Genomic DNA, 17,858 nt, shown 5'->3' with positions numbered 1-17,858 from the left:
ATGCTTGTTGCCATGGGATTCTTGTGGGTTTATTGCTCGTTGCCAGCAGTTTAGTGCTTGCAGGTGCACAACCATCCATGGAATCTAGCACGCAGTAAACGCTGCACATCCCTGACAGAAGATAGAGATCCAGTACGGCCTCTACTATATGTATCCTCCAAGGCGGCATCTATTTTTGGAAAAATGTTCAACAGATTCTAAGCGAATGGCCAGACCTTAGGGAATCTGCAAAGAACCTATGCCCCCCACTGCATCAGTTATTCCAAGCCTCTGCTTGGACTGTGGTGGCATTGTTACTTTATTCCTCTTAAAGCATACTTGCCTTCTGTCCCAGTATATCAGTAAGTCACATGCCATTCTACTGTGCAATGCTTGTACTCTTGGCATTGTAAAGCAGGGGTCATGGCTACGATGATGCAATCAATTAGCTATGCGCCTACCTACAACCAACTGGGATGTATTATCTCCACCTCCTATCTCAGGATGATGTTAAACAAATAGGGATTATCTTTTTGTTTTATTTATAGGACTATAATCAGGCAGTGTCAACATATCATCAGTTGTCAGGGTCGCCACAACTTTTTTGGAGGTCAAGATATAATTTCAAGTTGGTGCCCCTAAATTGATGATTGTCACCCCCTCAATGGCAGTTGGACTTACCCGCCACACCACCTACCTGACAAAAGCTAGACCTAACCTATTTAAGGCCCTATGCAAGATCTTGCCTGGTGCCCCTTAGCACCACTGCCAGTTTTGCCTCTGACCCAGCACACCTCTCCCAACACAGCATCCATTACCTAGCAGCACAGATCACAGCATCAGCCAGCAGCACCATCACCTCTTACCCATAGCAATCTTCATCCACAGAGCCGGTAGTAAAGATTTGGGAGGCAATGGAGTCATGTGCCGCCAAGCTCCTGCTCCCAAGGGGGCACCTCTCCTCCTCTGCAAGTTTTAATCAGTTAATTGAAAGCCATCCTAGCAGGACCATAGACACTCTCTTTATTTAAAACATAATATACATACAGTACATTCATGCATTCATTTATATAATATGGTGTGGGGGGGCACCAATATTTATCTTGCCTCTGGGCAAATGGGATGATGCCACAGCACGCAGTAGTGCATCCTTAGTCACGAATGTAGGGGCAAATTTACTAAAGATACTAAAAAAGTGATGTTGCCCATAGCAGATTGTGTATATAATTTATCTATTGCACCCTAGAAAATGATAGAGAGAATCTGATTTGTTACTATGGGCAACATCATCTCTTTTCATTGTTTAGAACCTTTAGTAAATTTACCATGTAATGTCCCTTATTCATGCTATGCACAAAGTTAGTACCTCTTAACCTTATGCATGTTATGCCCACTGTCAAGGTTTCCCGGCCTTAGGCATGCTCCTAGATATTTGCCTAGTTTGCCTATGCCTGGAGCATTTGGACTCAGTTATTTTCTGGAGTAGGTGGGAAGAATATGTTCCAGAGACTGGGCAAGGGCATGTCCTGAAAGCTGTGGAGAGTGTATGCTTGTCCTTATATGTTTTAATATTAGAACCACGTTTGTTTACAAATTTAGGATATGTCAGTAAGGTCAAAAACTGCCCATTATGCCCCCTGCATCTTCAATTCCGCCAATATTTTCATAAGACATTTAGCATATTTGGAATACGCTAATACTGGGAAATAATGTAACATTTTACAACTGCTAATAGGATCATCTATAATTAACATGAGTTGGTAGGAAAACATAATTCAATGAATTAATAATCTATACAATAATGAATAGAATCACTCTTCCACTTACAAACCTACCAATAATGCTTTATTATTTAGATTTAAATTAGACATTAAAAAGTCTAAATATAGATAATCAGTTTGAAATTCAGTGGTAGGCACAAAGTGAGTTTCGAGCAGCAGGAGGGTGTAATAGGCCCAATGTGAGAGGTGGGTGGCAGAAGGGTGTCGCTGGACCAAGACGAGAGGTGGATGATAGGTAGGTGTCATAGACTCAAGGTGACATGCGGGCAGCAGGTTGGTGTTACAGGCCCAAGGTCGGATTCGGATGACAGGTAGATGTCACAGCCCAAAGGTAAGATTTAAGCAGCAGGTATGTGCCACAGGCCCAAGGTGGGATTCGGGCAGCAGGATAATGTAAGAGGCCAAAGGTGGAATTTAGGTGGCAGGTAGGTGCCACAGACCCAAGGTGGTATTTGGGTAACAGGTAGGCGTAAGAGGCCCAAGGTGGGATTTGGGCAGCAGGTAGGTGTCAAAACTCCAAGTTGGGATTCTGGGGGCAGATAGGTGCCACCGGCCCAAGTTGGTATTGGGTGGAAGGTAGGTAAAGGCAACTTAAGGTGGGTTTCAGGCAACAAGTAGGTGTCAAAGGACCAAGATGGGATTTGTGTGGCAGGTAGGCTTTAAAGGAAGGTGCCACAGGCCTAAGGTGGGATTTATGTAGCAAGCAGGTGTCAATAGCCATGGTGGGATTCAGGTGGCAGGTAGGTGCCACTAACCCAGGTGGGATTTGGGCGGCAAGTTGGTGTCACAGGTTCAAGTTGGTATTAGGGCAGCAAGTTGGTGTGAGAGTCCTAAGGTGGGATTTGGGCATCAGGTATGTTCCAAAGGCCAAAGGTGGGATTTGGGGGGCAGGTAGTTGTCAAAGGCTCAAGGTGGGATTCGGTCAGTATAAGTGTGAAAGGCATATAGTGGGATGCCAGCAGCAGGTAGGTGCCATATGTTCAGGCCCAAGGTGTGATTCGAGTAGTAGATAAGTTTGAAAGGCCCAAGGTGGGATTCAGGTAGTTGTCGAAGCCTCAAGGTGTGATTTGGCCAGTAGGTAGATGCCACAGGCCCAACGTGGGATTTGGGTGGTATTTAGGTGTGAACGGTACAATTTATTTATTTATTATTTATTAACAGTTTCTTATATAGCGCACACATATTCCGCAGCCCTTTACAGAGAATATTTGAACATTTACATCAGTCCCAGCCCCAGTGGAGCTTACAAACTATATTCCCTACCACATGTACACGCACACGCAGACATTCTAGGGTTAATTTTGTTGGAAGCCAATTAACCTACCAGTTTACATTTGGATTGTGGGAGGAAACCGGAGTACCCGGAGGAAACCCACGCAAGTACGGGGAGAATATACAAACTACGCCTCCATGGTAGACATCGAACCCATGACCTCAGCGCTGTGAGGCAGTAATGCTAACCATTACACTGTCCGTGCTGCCCCGTACAAGGTGGGATTCAGGCAGCAGGTAGGTGTGAAGGGCCCAAGGTGAGATTTGGGCAACAGGTAGGTTCCACAGGCCCAAAGTGGATTCAGGAGGCAGGTAGTTGTTAAAAAGCCAGGTAGTATTTGGACAGCAGGTAGGTGTTAAAGGCCTAAGGTGGTATTCAGGCTGCAGGTATGTGGCACAGCTCCATGGTGGAAATACGGTGGCAGGTAGTTGTCACAGGCCCAAGGTGGTATTCGGGTGGCAGGTAGGTGCCACAGGGAAAAAATAAAGCAAGTCAAAATAGAGGAAAACTAGAGTATACAGAAAACATGCTGAGCACACTAGATGCAGTAAGTGCTGTGTGTCATACTTTTGAAAACTAGTTTCAGGGAGATTATAGTTGGTAGTAGAATTTTACACAGCGCCACATTGAGGGGGTGTGTCATGCTCCACCCAAAGGGCGTGTCTAGTTCCATATATGGAGAGATTGTGGAAAGAGATTGTAAGTGTGGCACCTAGAAGCGTGGGTGTACTGCTACATCTGAGAGGAATCTTTTATAATGACTTATATCCAAATGTAGATAATACCCAAAGCATTTAGTAAGAGATACTATACTTGGTAAAGTGCTGGCAAAATGGCACTGATGATTTTATATAAATGTATCTGTATCTCATTCCTTTTATCCCCAAATATTTAACTGTGTAATGTGGGCTAGGTAAAATGAGGGAGATTGCTAGACTAATGAGGGAGAGAGGGAGATTGCTGTTATTTCAGGGAGTCTCCTGCAGAATGCAGGAGGGTAGGCAACTATGCTGTGTGTTAAGACAGAATTCTTTCTACACATGTCTCTGAACCACCCAAAAGACACACAAATTCGCAGATCCTGCTTCCACAGCCAAATAGTCACCCAAATTCCTTGAACTCTGTTCACGCCGTGCGATGGCTTATCTGGATGCAATGAGATCTATAGGACATTCAGTGTGCGCAGTAAGGATTTCTTCCAGTTTGCACATGCTCAGTTTACCCATTTTCATTACTGATGTGCATTCTCTTAACTGCATTATCAGCAGAGCCAGGCCCATTGTTTGAGGTTATTGTTCTATTAGGAGCTCTAAAATATATATTGCTGATCTACTTAAATTGATTAATGTTTCTCTGAATACTTCAGGAAATCCTCTAAACATGACCTTGAGTTCTAGATGTGAAAATTCCTGGTTTACAGTGGAATATTCTGCTATTACATAATAATGTTACAGCAGACAGTGCAATCATTTAAAACATTGAAAAATCGAGAGATGCAGCACATTTTACATGGGAGCTTATATGATAACCCCCAATTAAGAATTTGGCACTACAGCTGTTGATGCATCTACAATGGACCCATTTCTTCTAAACATGCCTTTCCGAAGTCCAGGGACGGCTAGAGAACTGCAAAATTATCAGTATAATAGCCAGCATGCCATTTTCGCAGATACATGCACAATGTGCAGTAGATTACCAGTGATCAGTGGCACATCACCTAAAGGCATTGGAGGCAGTGGTTGCCGGGTTCCAGCTGTAAAAGGGGCCCCAAGAAAGGGAAGTGCTGAACTGGAGGTGCCCATACACTTAGGCAATTTTTTTTTTATCCAATCCCGACAGTTCGGGCTGAGAAAATGGATGAAAATTGTCTTAATTGCATTTATTTGACATCAGGTCTGATCCTATGTGTGGTCCCATGAGCATCATATCAGAGCCTGATAATCGAAAGAGCTACATTATAGATATGTCAGAACACCAAGCCTCCAGCAGGCTTGGCTAAGATTGCATAAAATACATGTATGCAAAAGGACTGCGCTCGATGTATCCTATGCCATCCTGCCGGGCACTTCAAGGGAAATCGCATATGACTTCACCCCTTGAACAAGTCATCCTAGTGTATGGGCACCTTTGGACAGATCTCTCTCCACTAAATTCATAGAGATTTGCTACAGACTCACAAACCCACTTTGCAGCCTCCTGAGCTGAAGAGTCTCAGAATGTGAGATAACAGATCAACGTGTTTATACAGCGATCGAATAAACAGAAGATGTGGGTGCTCCCTCCAGTGGCGCCTTTAGGTAATAAAAGAGGTACAACCCTAATATTAAAGGGGCGATCCTCTTCTCCGTATCTTATTCACTTTTGCAAACAGAAGGTATATAAGAACAATACCGCACATTCCTCCTTAAGAGGTGGCGTCTCCTCTTCTTCGATAAGTGATTAAGAGCATATAGGTGGCCTTGGTTCACAGGAAAAATATGGATCGCCCCTTTAATATTAGGGTTGTACCTCTTTTATTACTCAAAGGTGCCACTGGAGGGAGCACCCACATCTTCTGTTTATTTGAGTACTGTTGTTTTGTTGTGTTGGGTCATCTCTGTTGAGTGCACCCACCGGAGGCTGCCTGGCGCTCTTGTGTGACTTATCCATTCCTTTGATTGTGTTTATACAGTGAGCTAGTGCTCTGCTGCTGTGTCTTGGTATGTGGTCATTGGGTTTGACAGTCTTTAGGTTGACAGTCATTAGGTCGACCACTATTGGTCGACAGGCAGTAGGACGACACCTGAAACAGGTTTCCATGCATTAGGGTGACAAACTCTTGCAGTAACTGAAAGTTCTATTACTAGTTTGTATGTGTACAGGACAGAAGCTAGCATACAGCGCTTATTTTAAATGTTCCTTCATATACTCACCTGTGGGAAAGCCAGTAAAATGTCAGGAGGAGTAATAATAAGCAGACCTAATTGTTATACAGTTTGCCTAACATTGGTTTCGGTTAATAGGTCTACTGTCATTAAGTCAACCACTCCATGTCAACAGGTAAGAGGTTGACAGTCAAAATGTCCACAGGGTCAAAAGATCGATATGGTCAAAAAGTCGACATAGGAATGTCGACACAAAAAAGGTCAAAATTAGGCTTTTTTTAAATTGAGCCGACATGTACCAACAGGAGGTATTTCATGCCCTACCATCCACTACGGCGTAAAGGGAGATTATAATAGTGTGCCAAGCTCAGCGGGGGCACCGTGCCCGAAGAATGGCGAGAGTAGCGAGGCAAGCAAAGGGACGCGGTACACTACAGAACTATGTTGGCATAGACACCCCAAATAATGAACCCATGTCAACCTTTTTCATGTCAACTTTTTGACCCTGTCAACTTTTTGACTGTCGACAGCAAAATGTCAGCATGCCAATGGTCGAAACACGAGAAAAGGGTCGACAAGGGTTTTTCATAATATTTATTATTTAACCATTTTGTACTTCACAATCCATGTTGGCATAGAGCGAGAATATAATAGTAAACCTGAAAACTAATAGTAAATCCAACAGTCTCAAGCGCTTTTTAACCTGCTGCTGCTGCTGTACCTCCTCCAATGTATAATTCATCCTTATATTATCCCATAAAACAACAATACATTAACTGCAGCGCTGGAACAAATATATTCGAGATTATTTGGAACTACTAGGAAACTTCTTATATGATATTAGTCCAGAAAGAATAATCAGTTTTGCAAGGCCTTCGATTAAAAATAAAACATAAAAAAGGAATTTTTTTAATCAAAAAACAGACAGTCTTCAAATAGAAATAATCCTCAATTGCAGGGAAACAATATATATATTGAAATAGCTCACTGGACATTTTGGAGATGTTACACCCAATTCATACCTCCCAACTGTCACGATTCCGTCGGGACAGTCCCGATTTTCGGGTTCTGTCCCGACGTCCCACCCGCGGCAGGCATTGTCCCGCTGCGGGGGGTGGCAGTTGGGAGACCCCCCAATCTAGTAGAATAGACGCTGTGCGCATGCGCACAGCGTCTATTCTCGTATGAAAATGAGGTTGCGGCTAATTAGCATAAGCCGCGCCCTCATTTGCATACGCCTCGCCCCCTTTTCGGACGCAGTGTCCCTATTTCATCCGGACACAAGTTGGGAGGTATGCCCAATTCACAAATGCTTCAGTCTCCCTATGGCCGGGCCACTGCTGCTATAACATGGGGACTATGTAAAAACCAGACCCGGACTAGACCCCCGACCGGACATCAAAATCTGCAGTCCGGAGCTTGTAGTGTCCGGTCAGGGGGGTGTCTGTCCGGGGGGTGTCTTGTCTGGGGGGGGGGGGGAGGTCCCTGTGATAGCTTTCACCAAGAACATGGGGCAGGGGAGATTACAGCCTCCCCGTGTGGTCCGGACCGTCTATTTTGCTACATGCCCTGACCATACAGGGAGGCTTTATTCTCCCCCCTCCTTCTGTCCCTGGTGACAGCTGTCACAGGCAGCCCCCCGGACAAGACACCCCCGAACAGAACACTTCCCGAACCGGATGCTACAAGCTCCAAAAGGCAGTTTGCTGTCCGGTCTTGGTCCAGTATTTACCCATACCCTATAACATGTACTCTTGGGTGTAAAGCCGCACTGCCAATTTTATTTATAAGGCGCCACAAGTGTTTCGCAGCGCCGTACAAAGGAACAATACAGTGAGACAAAGCTTGGCATAACATTGAATAAATAACAAAAATACAGTACAAATAAAGAGCGCCACAGATCAATACACATTACAGCTTAAATGTAAGTAGTGAGGACTCAATCAACATACAACTAGAGGCTTGATGCCAATGGTGGAGATGAGTATGCGGACAAAGATGGTCACTGAGTGTTGGAGTATAGGAGAGCTGTGAGTGAAATGTGAAGAGAAGTGGGCTTTGACAACAGGAGGGAAGAGGGCCCTACTCGGAGGAGCTTACAATCTAGTAATATTTGGCCTGGGTAATAAAATTATTTTGAATAAACATTTCTGAAAATATTTTTTGTAGGAGCAAGATCATTTGCTGAACTGATTATTTCTGCTGCTGCATTCTTTGAATTCCCTTTTCCTCACTGTATTTTTATATCCCGCAATCAGATGGTGTAGTCTGAGGACATGTAAACAAAATGTTTTGGTTTCTGCATAAAACGACATAATATAAGGCAATGTTTTAGGGCTCCGTCTGCCAGCAATACAGTAGCACAAATAAACCACTAAATGATTTATATCTTATTCGGACAATAGACAAAAGATTTCTGAACTCTGTACAGCACGTCTGAGTTGCTATGTTATGAAAATACTACAAAGCACACTTGATAAGGAGACACTAAAATAATTGTCAGGAATGGAACATTCTAAAAACAGATTCCTGTCAGGCTGTCCCTGAGTTACTTCACTGTAATTAATAAATAAAAATGAATTCCTGTCATTATACTGTTTTTGTCTTATTGTGTTTCACTTTTAATGACTGTCGTACCTAAAATAAAACAAATAAAATAATAAAAAAAAAAACAGTTAGGGGGCATAAACGCGGGACGATTTACGCCATATTTCTAAGCGATCTGACCTGAAATGAAGCACGGATTGCTCCATGGGTACACCCTATAGTGATGGTGATGTGCATCGCATGTGGGTAGTGGTGTGTTGAGTGATCTGTGCTCAGCACGGGACTCAAGTTGCCCCGTGTGTACGGGGCTTTAGTGGAGTTTTCCTGACAACAGTTGTGACTGCATGGGTTTAAAGGGATACATATGTATAAGCGGCGGCCAGGATGCCGGTGGGCAATATAATGACGCCAGTATCCCGAAGGAGGGAATCCCGACAGGAGTCAGGTTAAGTATACTATCCCTCTCCCTACCTTCCCTGCTTGAAGCCCAAGCCTCCCAGCAGCCTGACCCTTACAATTCACGCTAATGCCTAAATATAACCCCCACATCCCACCACCTGCACCTAACCCCTCTGCCCATAGCCTAAACCTAACTCTCCCCCCCCTACTTGGTGCCTAAACCTAACCCCCCACCCTGCAGTCTAACCCTAACCTTCCCCTCCTTACAACTTACCCCCAAGTCCCCTTATTAGTGCCTAAACCTAAACCCCCCCCCCCCCCCTTCCCCAGGCTGACCCTAACCCGCCACGCATACTCACCAATCGGAATGCTGACTGTCGGTATTCTGGCATTGGCGTCTTGCTTTTGAGGATGTGACGACAGTCTTCTGACAGCACTCAGGATGCCGGCATCGGCCTTCTGTCTGCCAGGATTCTGACTGCACCCTGGTTTAAAGTGTGGGCAATATGATAGAATTGTAAAATTGTGATGAGCTGCACATTACATTCAGGTTGTTGTTGAACTCACAAAAAACAGTTTCTCTAGATACATTATTGGGAAGGAGACTCAGCCTGACTCATGTTTGTATGGAATTGCATAGTCGCTTCATAGAAAATAAATCTAATCCATCATCTGTATGTGACAGGGTGTGGAACAGTTGGTCACCAGCAAGTTGACAGTCATTAGGTCGACACCATTAGGTCGACATGTGTCTAGGTCGACATGCAGGAAGGGCGACATGAGTCTAGGTTGACATGGTTTAGGTTAACAGGGCCATAAGGTCAACATGGGGTTTCTTCACTGTTTTTTGACCCGAATGTTGACACAGTCTACACTGACACAGGGTAAAGGGCACCACTTTCTCATAGCCAGGAATTGGATGGCTGGCTCTGGGCCTACGCTGGTAGAGTGGAAGTCTCTGGTCAATGTCACTGCGCAGCATGAAAAATATGTTTATATGTCTCGTGGCACCCTCCCTAAATTTGAAGTCTGGAATAGGTGGCTGGAATCCCCGCATTCCTCACACGCCTGACACTATAGAGCTGGGTGCTGAGGTCAAATATGGGAGCTGACAGCCACGATCTATCAATAGGACTGTCTACTCTATGATATGATGAGAATGCATTATAACCCTCTATGGAATGATATTTACACTATACACATTCAGCGCATAGACAACGATCTTTCTCTCTTCTACCTAACTTTTCTCTCTTTCTCTTTCCCCTTTTTGTTGTAGATTCTAATGTTTAAAATGTAAAACATATATATTTGAAATGTTGACATCCAGACAGAACGGAGCAGGGACACCATTTCCATTCATTAACTAAATTTTATTGGGTTATACATGAACATATAGTATGATAACAGGTTATGTGAACATAATCTACAGACTAATATGTTAGACCGGCTAACGTTTGACATCTATGCATGTACTTGTTCGGACTCGATACTCTGTTCTGTACTCATACCCTGTTGAATAAAAAGACTTTATTTAAAAAAAAAAGGGCAACACTTTCCTTCGCATGGCACGCTTCACTCGGAATGCTTTGGGCTCGGTGCACTATTTTATTCTCCCACCACGCCCTAGTGGATGGTAGGGCATGAAATACCGCCTGTCGGCACACATCAGCTCAAATAACAGTGAAAGCCCCATGTTGACCTTTTGACTATCGTCCTAATGACCGTCAACCTAGTCTCATGTCGACTTTCCGGCATGTCGAACTAGACACATGTCGACCTAAATGGATGTCGACCTAATGGTGTCGACCTAATAGTGTCGACCTAATGGTGTCGACCCAATGACTGTATCCCATGTGATAGATGCCTCTTGTTAGCATTAGCAAGGATCCAAGTGCTTCTTCGGATCTCCATCGCTATCATCATGACCACTGGTCTCACATGCTGATGGTTACAGGCACTGGTTAGCCTGTGGAAGCTGAATCTAACTCAGGCTAGCCGTCAGATCAGACACTGGGGTCTAAAAGAAGTCTGCGTCCGACAAAACAGGTTCTAGACCTGACATGCCTTCAAACGGGATGACACACCTCCATTTTTAAAATCAGTACCAGGTACTACCCCTGCTCCGCCGTCCAAATGCCGCAGCATGGCATTCATGCTCCAGATGACAGGCGGCTGTGAGCGTGTCTGCACATGTGCAGTATGGGTCTTGCTCCTGCGCTTGCACATGTGCAGTATGGGTCTTGCTCCTGGGCTTGCACATGTACAATATGGGTCTTGCTCCTGCGCTAGCACATGTGCAGTATGGGTCTTGCTCCTGGGTTTGCACATGCGCAGTATGGGTCTTGCTCCTGCGCTTGCACATGTGCAGTATGGGTCTTGCTCCTGCGCTTGCACATGTGCAGTATGGGTCTTGCTCCTGCGCTTGCACATGTGCAGTATGGGTCTTGCTCCTGGGCTTGCACATGTACAGTATGGGTCTTGCTCCTGCGCTTGCACATGTGCAGTATGGGTCTTGCTCCTGCGCTTGCACATGTGCAGTATGGGTCTTGCTCCTGGGCTTGCACATGTGCAGTATGGGTCTTGCTCCTGCGCTTGCACATGTACAGTATGGGTCTTGCTCCTGGGTTTGCACATGCGCAGTATGGGTCTTGCTCCTGCGCTTGCACATGTGCAGTATGGGTCTTGCTCCTGGGCTTGCACATGTGCAGTATGGGTCATGCTCCTGCGCTTGCACATGTGCAGTATGGGACTTGCTCCTGCGCTTGCACATGTGCAGTATGGGTCTTGCTCCTGGGCTTGCACATGTGCAGTATGGGTCTTGCTCCTGGGCTTGCACATGTGCAGTATGGGTCTTGCTCCTGGGCTTGCACATGTGCAGTATGGGTCTTGCTCCTGGGCTTGCACGTCAGGTGCTGAATGGGTCTTACTCCTTTGCAGACCCCTGACATCATGGGGATTATTCTGATTCACTCGGAAAGGCACAATCACTCTCTAATGGACAAAACCATGTGCACTGCAGGTTGGGCTGATGTAACATGTGCAGAGAGAGTTAGATTTGGGTGTTACATTGTTTCTGTGCAGGGTAAATACTGGCTGCTTTATTTTTACACTGCAATATAGATATCAGTGTGAAGTACACCCCCACCCTAACTCTCTCTGCACATGTTACATCAGCCCAACCTGCAGTGCACATGATTTTATCCATTAGAGAGTGATTGTGCCTTTTCGAGTGAATCAGAATAACCCCCCATATTTGTATACAATTGGGTTTGCATACAAATATGAATCAGACACGTGTCCACTATGGAGTAAATTCAGGGTTGCCGACCCTCCCGGAATTTCCGGGAGTCTCCCGAAAATCGGGTACCCCCTCCCGGCCCCCGGAAGGGTGGGCAACCCTCCCGGATTCAGGGGGGACCCCCGCTGACCCCCGGATCGCGGCATTAAAATGCCGCAATCCTCGGGTCTCAGAGGAGGGGGCGGAGCTAAAACGGCACAATCGCGTCATTTTAGCCCCGCCCCCTCAATGGAGATCCCTGAATTCGCTGCTTTTAACAGTATGGGGCGGGGCTTAGTGATGTCACTCGTAAGCCCCGCCCCCTGAGCGGCTGCTGAAACTCTCCTCTCCGGGCTTCTCCCGGAGAGGAGAATGTTAAAGTCGGCAACCCTGAGTAAATTGGAAATTGTGCTTGGAAATTGCCACCTTATGTTGAAATAAGCATTATGTATCAAGGGCATGATTGCTATTTTGATATCAGTGAGGATATATTCACAAGTGATTGACAGACTTGGGCCATCTTGTGGGAGGCACCGAGGAGTTGGGTCAAAAAATGTAGGCATGTTCTTTTCTGGGGCATGTATATGCTTGCATCCTGTACACAGAAAGCATAGTGCGCTCATGATTGTGTACAATTTCCCTTGAAATCCCCGGTTGTCCTTGGTGGTTTTTGGACACACAATCTACTCACAATCCTTTATACAATCAGTCATACAATCCATCTGCTGCATGATTGTGTACACAAGATGTGCACACAATCTGCATACAATCCATCATACAATCAGTCATACAATCCATCTGCTGATTGATTGTATGATTGTGTACTCAAGATGTGCATACAATCTGCATACAACCCATCTTACAATCAATTGAGATTGTATGATTGGGTACAATATCTTTCTGATGTATGGCCAGCTTTACTGAGCTATCATAACCATAATGTAACGTCATGTACTCTATTATACTATACACTAATGCAGTGATTTTCAACCTTTTTCAGGTCGCGGCACACCGGACAAGACTTTAAAATTGCCAAGGCACACCAATGTGCTCAAGAGAAAAACTATTTTAAAAATTTGCTGATATGCCCACAATGCTCAGTATACCACTGCCTTTCGGAGCAGTCTGGACCCTACAGAGCCCCTACAATGCACACACACTCCCTCTTAGCCCCTGTTATTGTTTATTAGCTAGTACACACACTCACCCACAATGTACCACAAAGTCTATAGCCCCTTTTTTTTAATCTGTCCTGCCCTCACAATTTTACCCCAGTGCCCTCGCTCCCTACACTCCCGACACTACCCTTTACTTAGCTTTGGTTCTTGTCAGGTGTGCAGTCCCAGCGTCGACTGTCCCTGCTTGCTGCACCTCGCTCCTGTTCACCTCACCAGCTGCCGGTCCCAGGTCACTGCCTGCCTTAACTTAACCCGGGTTTCACAGCGCCGCCTCACGGCACTGCCTCTCTTCTCATGCCGTGTCCCATCTCACACAGGTGCCACGCACGTCGCGTCCCGCCGCGACCCCTCTCTAAGTGTGTCAGCGTCTCCTCACAGCCTGCTCATGGCCGCACCGCCTCTCCTCACATGTCGTGACCCGCTGTCCCGGCTGCGGCACACTGGTTGAAAATCACTGCACTAATGTGTCCTAAACAGTGTATGGCCTTTTCAAACATTCCAATGAGTCATTGTTTAACTGTTATTTACTGGTCTCTTCTTATCATGTAAAGGGCCAATGTATTTTATTTTTGATACCTGTGGGGACCAGTGTGATTGTTTTTTATATGGGGGCCAATAGGGTTTTTTTCCTGTGGGGGCCAATGTGTTTTGCCCTGTGGGGATCTCATGGTGTACCTTGGCAATTTTAAAATCGTATTTAGTGTGCCACAAGGTAAAACATTTGAAAATCACTGTTCTAGAGGGTGCTAAATAAATAAGAAGTAGATTCTGATTGTTGCCCATAGCAACATCACATGTGAAGTAGAATACACATCTTAGCAAATTTCCCCCATTATGTCACACACATAAGGCCACACTCTGTAATGCCCATTACAGATAAGGCCACACAATATAATGCCCATTACACATTGTGCCACACACTATGATGCCCATTACACATTGTGCCACACACCATGATGCCCATTACACATTGTGCCACATTCCATGATGCCGATTACTCATTATGCGACGCATGGTGATGCCAATTACATATTATAGTGCCACTATAGGTAAGTGCCACTTACCTACATATAAGTGCCAGGGGTTACATGCTCTATGACAGGGGCTTTATGCTTGATACTAAGGGAGTTTCATGCTCATTGCCAAAGGGATTTCATGCTCATTGCCAAGGGGTATTACATGTTCGTTGCCACAGGGGAGTTAAATGCTTATTGCCAAGAGGGATTGCATGCTCGCTGCCAAGGGGGAGTAAAAGGCTTGTTGCTAAGGGGGAATAAAATGCTCATTGCCAAGGGGGATTACATGCTCATTGCCAAGGGAGAGTGAATTGCTTGTTGCCATGAGGGAATAAAATGCTTGTTGCCAAGAGGGAGTGAAATGCTACAGCTGGGCAGGGAGCTGTGGGCTGCCCGGCTCCTTTCAAACTCAGAGCAGGTCTGCGGCTATATTGAAATTTCCCTAATGGTGCATCTCCGGACTGCCCCTTAGATTCACCTATGCTGGCTATAGCATGCATTAACATGATGTACAGCTATTCCCCACCCTTTGTAGCTCCACCCCATCCCATGTAGCTCTGTCTATCCCAGAATGGCCTAGTCTCCCGCAGAGACTAGGGGCGAGATTTACTAAAGGGAAAATGCCGTAAAACCCCCGTTTTACGGCATTTTCCTATGTATCAATCAACGTCCGCCCCGTTTTCGCAAGGCTGGGTATCGCCACCAATGGGCTTCTTTCGCCTCCCGCCGTACGACGTCCGCACGCCCCCACCCCCCCTCCTCCCGTCCTCCAAAATGTCCTCCTCCCCCTGGAGGAGGAGACGCAGGGGGACGCTGCCAGCCGCCGGGAGGTGACGGAGACCCCCGCAGACCACATCACAGGTATCGCGGGGGTCTCCGTTACTGCAACCCGATGCTGGCCGCATATGTTAGTACATATGCGGTAGCATCGCGGCGGCTGCAGTGCGAAGGGCGGCGATGTATGTTAATACATCCCGCCCTAGGAGAGTAGACAACTATGAGTTAGGCTGGCTCTTTATTTCTGTTAACTTTATCTCTGTCCAATGGCTTATTGCTTACACCCCACAGTACCAATCAATCAGCACCTAACTGCTATGTTACAGACTGCATTTGAAATATGATAGTTAGAAGCTGAATTGTTGGTATTGTATCTATCTCCATTTTATCACTTTTCAAGGCTTAGTACATCTCTCTCCAATCTTTAATACATGTCCCCCTACATTTTTAAAAGTTCTTACAATGCATATTGTACATTAAGGCTGGTTTCACACATTCCGGCTCCTGCCGGACGGTGAAATCCCGCACAGCCAGGGAGCCGTGCCGCACACATTAGTTGTGAATGGACACTATTGTGTCCATTCACACGGGACGGCCACGACCCGGCCGCATGGTTGCAGCCGGATCCCGCCACTGGAAGGGACGGCTGCCGGGCTGTGGCCATCCCTTCCATAATAAACTAGTGTGTGCGGCACGGCTCCCTGGCTGTGCGGGATTTCACCGTCCGGCAGGAGCCGGAGTGTGTGAAACCAGCCTTAAGGTGGCATTTCATGTGTAATATGCACTGTAAGAACATTAACAAATGTAGGGGAAAATGTATTAAAAATTGGAGAGAGATAAAGTGGAGAGAAATAAAATATAATATAAGCAGCTGCTAACGGTCATTTTTACCCAGATGTGTCACTGTGTATAGATTAGAGATGAGCTGCTTAGGTCATGCTGAGTTTAATATGATCTAGTTTATTCCAGTACAGAGTAAGTTGCATGTAATTTGCTGTGGTCCATCCTTTCCTGATTCACTGTCTTCTGCACCCTCCACTCTGACTCAGGAAGGGAGTGTTCCTCCCAAGTCCCAACACTTCATAATGACTTCCACAGAGAAAGGCTGCATGACAAAACTATCAAAATATGCCCTTGATTGATATCGTGATGATATGATCCACATTACAATCAATAGGACAAGGTCACTGGCTACAGTATATATGGTAAGTGACATTAGATATGAACATAACATAACAAGCAACATTACAGATGGAGGCTCACTTGTTTTTGCCAACACGCCAGCCGTTGGTATCTGACGGCTGGCATGCTGGGGATGGCCATCGACCATCGATGATTAAAAATCATTGATGGTTTGTGGCTGATGTTGAATACTTTTGCTATCGATGTGGGAGTACCAGATAGTTTCCCTACATCGATGGCAAAGGAAAAACAATGTTTTTGTTTTTTTCTCAGGGTGCCGGGATCACGGAGTATAGCTCCGCCCCCAACACCCGAAAGTCTCGCCCACGAGTTCTGATTTCCCCACGGGCCATTCAGCCAAATATAATGGATAGCTATCAATGGTTATCCATCAAATAGTTTGTCACTATCGATGGCTGGGCGCAGAATCGCCATCGATGGCAACCATCTTCTAGTGTCCCTCAAAGGGAGTCCCAGCTTTTGGAATATACCCTCAGAAAAACTCTAAGTCAGACAAAACCTGAAATATCTGACTGGGAATAACAATTAACAGGCTTGGATGGGGAACACTGCTTTGAAGTCAGATATCTCCGGTTCCCAAGGGCCAATTTTTCAATTCTTGCACCCATGGAAAGAAGGGACTCTCAGCTTTCAGCTGAGGGCCCTTAGACTCCTGGGGGGCTTCTGGGTACTCAGAAACCCCCCTGCGTGCACTACTGGGGTGTGTGTGTGTGTGTGTGTGTGTGTGTGTGTGTGTGTGTGTGTGTGTGTGTCATATTAAGGTAACTCATAATATGCTTGCCTTGTACCATGTTTGAAAAATTTGGGGGGAACAATGTTTTTTTTTTTTTTAGCCATGGCACCAGGGGCTCTAGGCAGGGCTGCCATCAGGAATTTTGCAGCCCGGGACTCATTTCCAGCCCTGGCCCCAGGCACCCCCCTCCACACTTGACTTATCGTAACCCAGCTCCTGCTCCCCATCTCCTTTTCCACTAAGCTGCAGCCTGGAGGTCCCGGAACGCAGGCTTCTTTAACTTAGGATGCCGGTGGCCAATTAAAATGCAGCACCATCGTGTACCGGCAGCCACTCTGATTGGCTGCCGGTATGCTCAATGCTCTGTTTTTGGAAATCCCTCTGATTGAATAAATGCCATCACTTGTGTTGAAGCACCTTTCTTATCAATTACCCTGTTCAGCACAGGTGATGGCAATCACACATTCGGAGGAAAATCCAGAAACAGAGCATAGTGTAATGTTGGGAGGTATGGCATTGTGTCCCTCCTGGAGAGGGTAATGTTGGGAGGTATGCAGTCCTGCACCTCAGAACAGGCAAGTAGGCAGTGCAGGTGCAGCAACACTGTGCATACTGCTGCATACAGCCGTTCTATAAGGTCTGAATAACTCCCTTAGTGCAGAAATATTCATAGTCTGCGATGCACAGCCACGTGCTGAAAAATGGGGGCGTGATCTTGCAGACAGGGCATGGTATTATGGGTAGGGGGTGTGGCTTCATTTCCTGAGCACCAGTTTTCAGCACTCCATGTGATCTGCATCTGCTGGGCTACTTCTGGGGATCAGTCAGTCT

General features: G+C 45.9%; 1 protein-coding gene across 5 annotated transcripts in view; it reads right to left on the bottom strand.

The window, feature by feature from the left end:
- LOC146057754 (uncharacterized) overlaps window positions 1-17,858 on the bottom strand; it is a 54,196-nt gene that overhangs the window by 26,827 nt on the left and 9,511 nt on the right. For 2 of the 5 annotated variants that reach the window (XR_014469770.1, XM_083169405.1), the window contains exon 3: window positions 9,203-9,328. Coding sequence is in view for 4 of the 5 variants with exons in the window: in XM_083169405.1 (XP_083025531.1) it covers window positions 9,203-9,328 (126 nt within the window). In the remaining variant the exon portion in view is untranslated. Of the gene's footprint in view, window positions 1-6,476; window positions 8,197-8,252; window positions 8,535-9,202; window positions 9,329-17,858 lie in introns of those variants that run through there. The other 3 variants (XM_083169403.1, XM_083169406.1, XM_083169404.1) reach the window with 3 other exon arrangements.

This window comes from Crinia signifera, chromosome 2 (assembly GCF_055691185.1).
Source record: "Crinia signifera chromosome 2, ASM5569118v1, whole genome shotgun sequence".
Classification (NCBI taxonomy): Eukaryota; Metazoa; Chordata; class Amphibia; order Anura; family Myobatrachidae; genus Crinia; species Crinia signifera.
The sequence above is the reverse complement of the archived record's forward strand: the minus strand, read 5'-3'. Positions and strand labels throughout refer to the sequence as shown.